At 40.6% G+C, this 741-nt stretch overlaps 1 protein-coding gene across 1 annotated transcript in view; it reads right to left on the reverse strand.

Moving 5' to 3' along the window:
• The window catches only part of LOC119585773 (CWF19-like protein 1), a 14,600-nt gene that overhangs the window by 12,772 nt on the left and 1,087 nt on the right, over window positions 1-741 (reverse strand). The window contains exons 2-3 of the mRNA XM_037934485.1: window positions 299-459; window positions 62-163 (exon numbers count right to left, since the gene is read on the reverse strand). Of these exons, the coding sequence (XP_037790413.1) occupies window positions 62-163; window positions 299-459 (263 nt within the window). The remainder of the gene's footprint in view (window positions 1-61; window positions 164-298; window positions 460-741) is intronic.

A 741-nucleotide genomic window follows, 5' to 3' on the forward strand; every position in this document is an offset into this window, starting at 1 on the left:
TACATATAACATTATCACCAGCTCTGTTCTACATGCAGTACAATCACCTTGTCAAGCTCACCCAAGTATATGACATTTTCACACAATTCACAGCCTTTCAGGTCTGGGTAATTGGATGACAGGCCTGGCACATGGGGCCCCAAGACATAGGTCGTCAGTGGCACTGAAAAAAAATATATAATTCAGTAAAATATGATATGAATTGTAACCATCCTCACACAAACCTGATATTTGGAGACTAATCCTGCTTTGATATCATTCATTATCCTTATCTGGTTGCTTTTTCAGAGGAACCTACCTTTGAGAGCCCCAGACTTATATGGCAGCCACTGGGAATTGTCGGCCCCAAAGAAATCTCCCACACAGAGGAGGAATGAGAAGGGGCCATTCTTCTGGTTCACGCTGGTTATGCGTTTGAAGAGCTGGTTGAAGCGGCCTTCCACGTCCCCAGCCACAAGACTAGACATGGAGGAAAAATTTTAAATAATTGCTTACCAGTATTTGAACAGGATACTATCCATTCTCTAAGGCTCCGTAGCTCAGTGGTAAGGCTATGGAGTTTTATTTAAGATTATAGGTTATAGATCGCAGCAAGTTTTTGTAATCACTTACGGCTGAACTACCATAGGCAATGCTATGCTCTCAAAATTTTTTATACTTTAGTAGAGCTATAATTGGTTCTTTACTTGACAATAGACAAAAAATCTAGGTAATTCTTTATAGTACTGATGCACTCACCCC

The sequence above is a fragment of the Penaeus monodon genome, chromosome 20 (assembly GCF_015228065.2).
Source record: "Penaeus monodon isolate SGIC_2016 chromosome 20, NSTDA_Pmon_1, whole genome shotgun sequence".
NCBI classification, from domain to species: Eukaryota; Metazoa; Arthropoda; class Malacostraca; order Decapoda; family Penaeidae; genus Penaeus; species Penaeus monodon.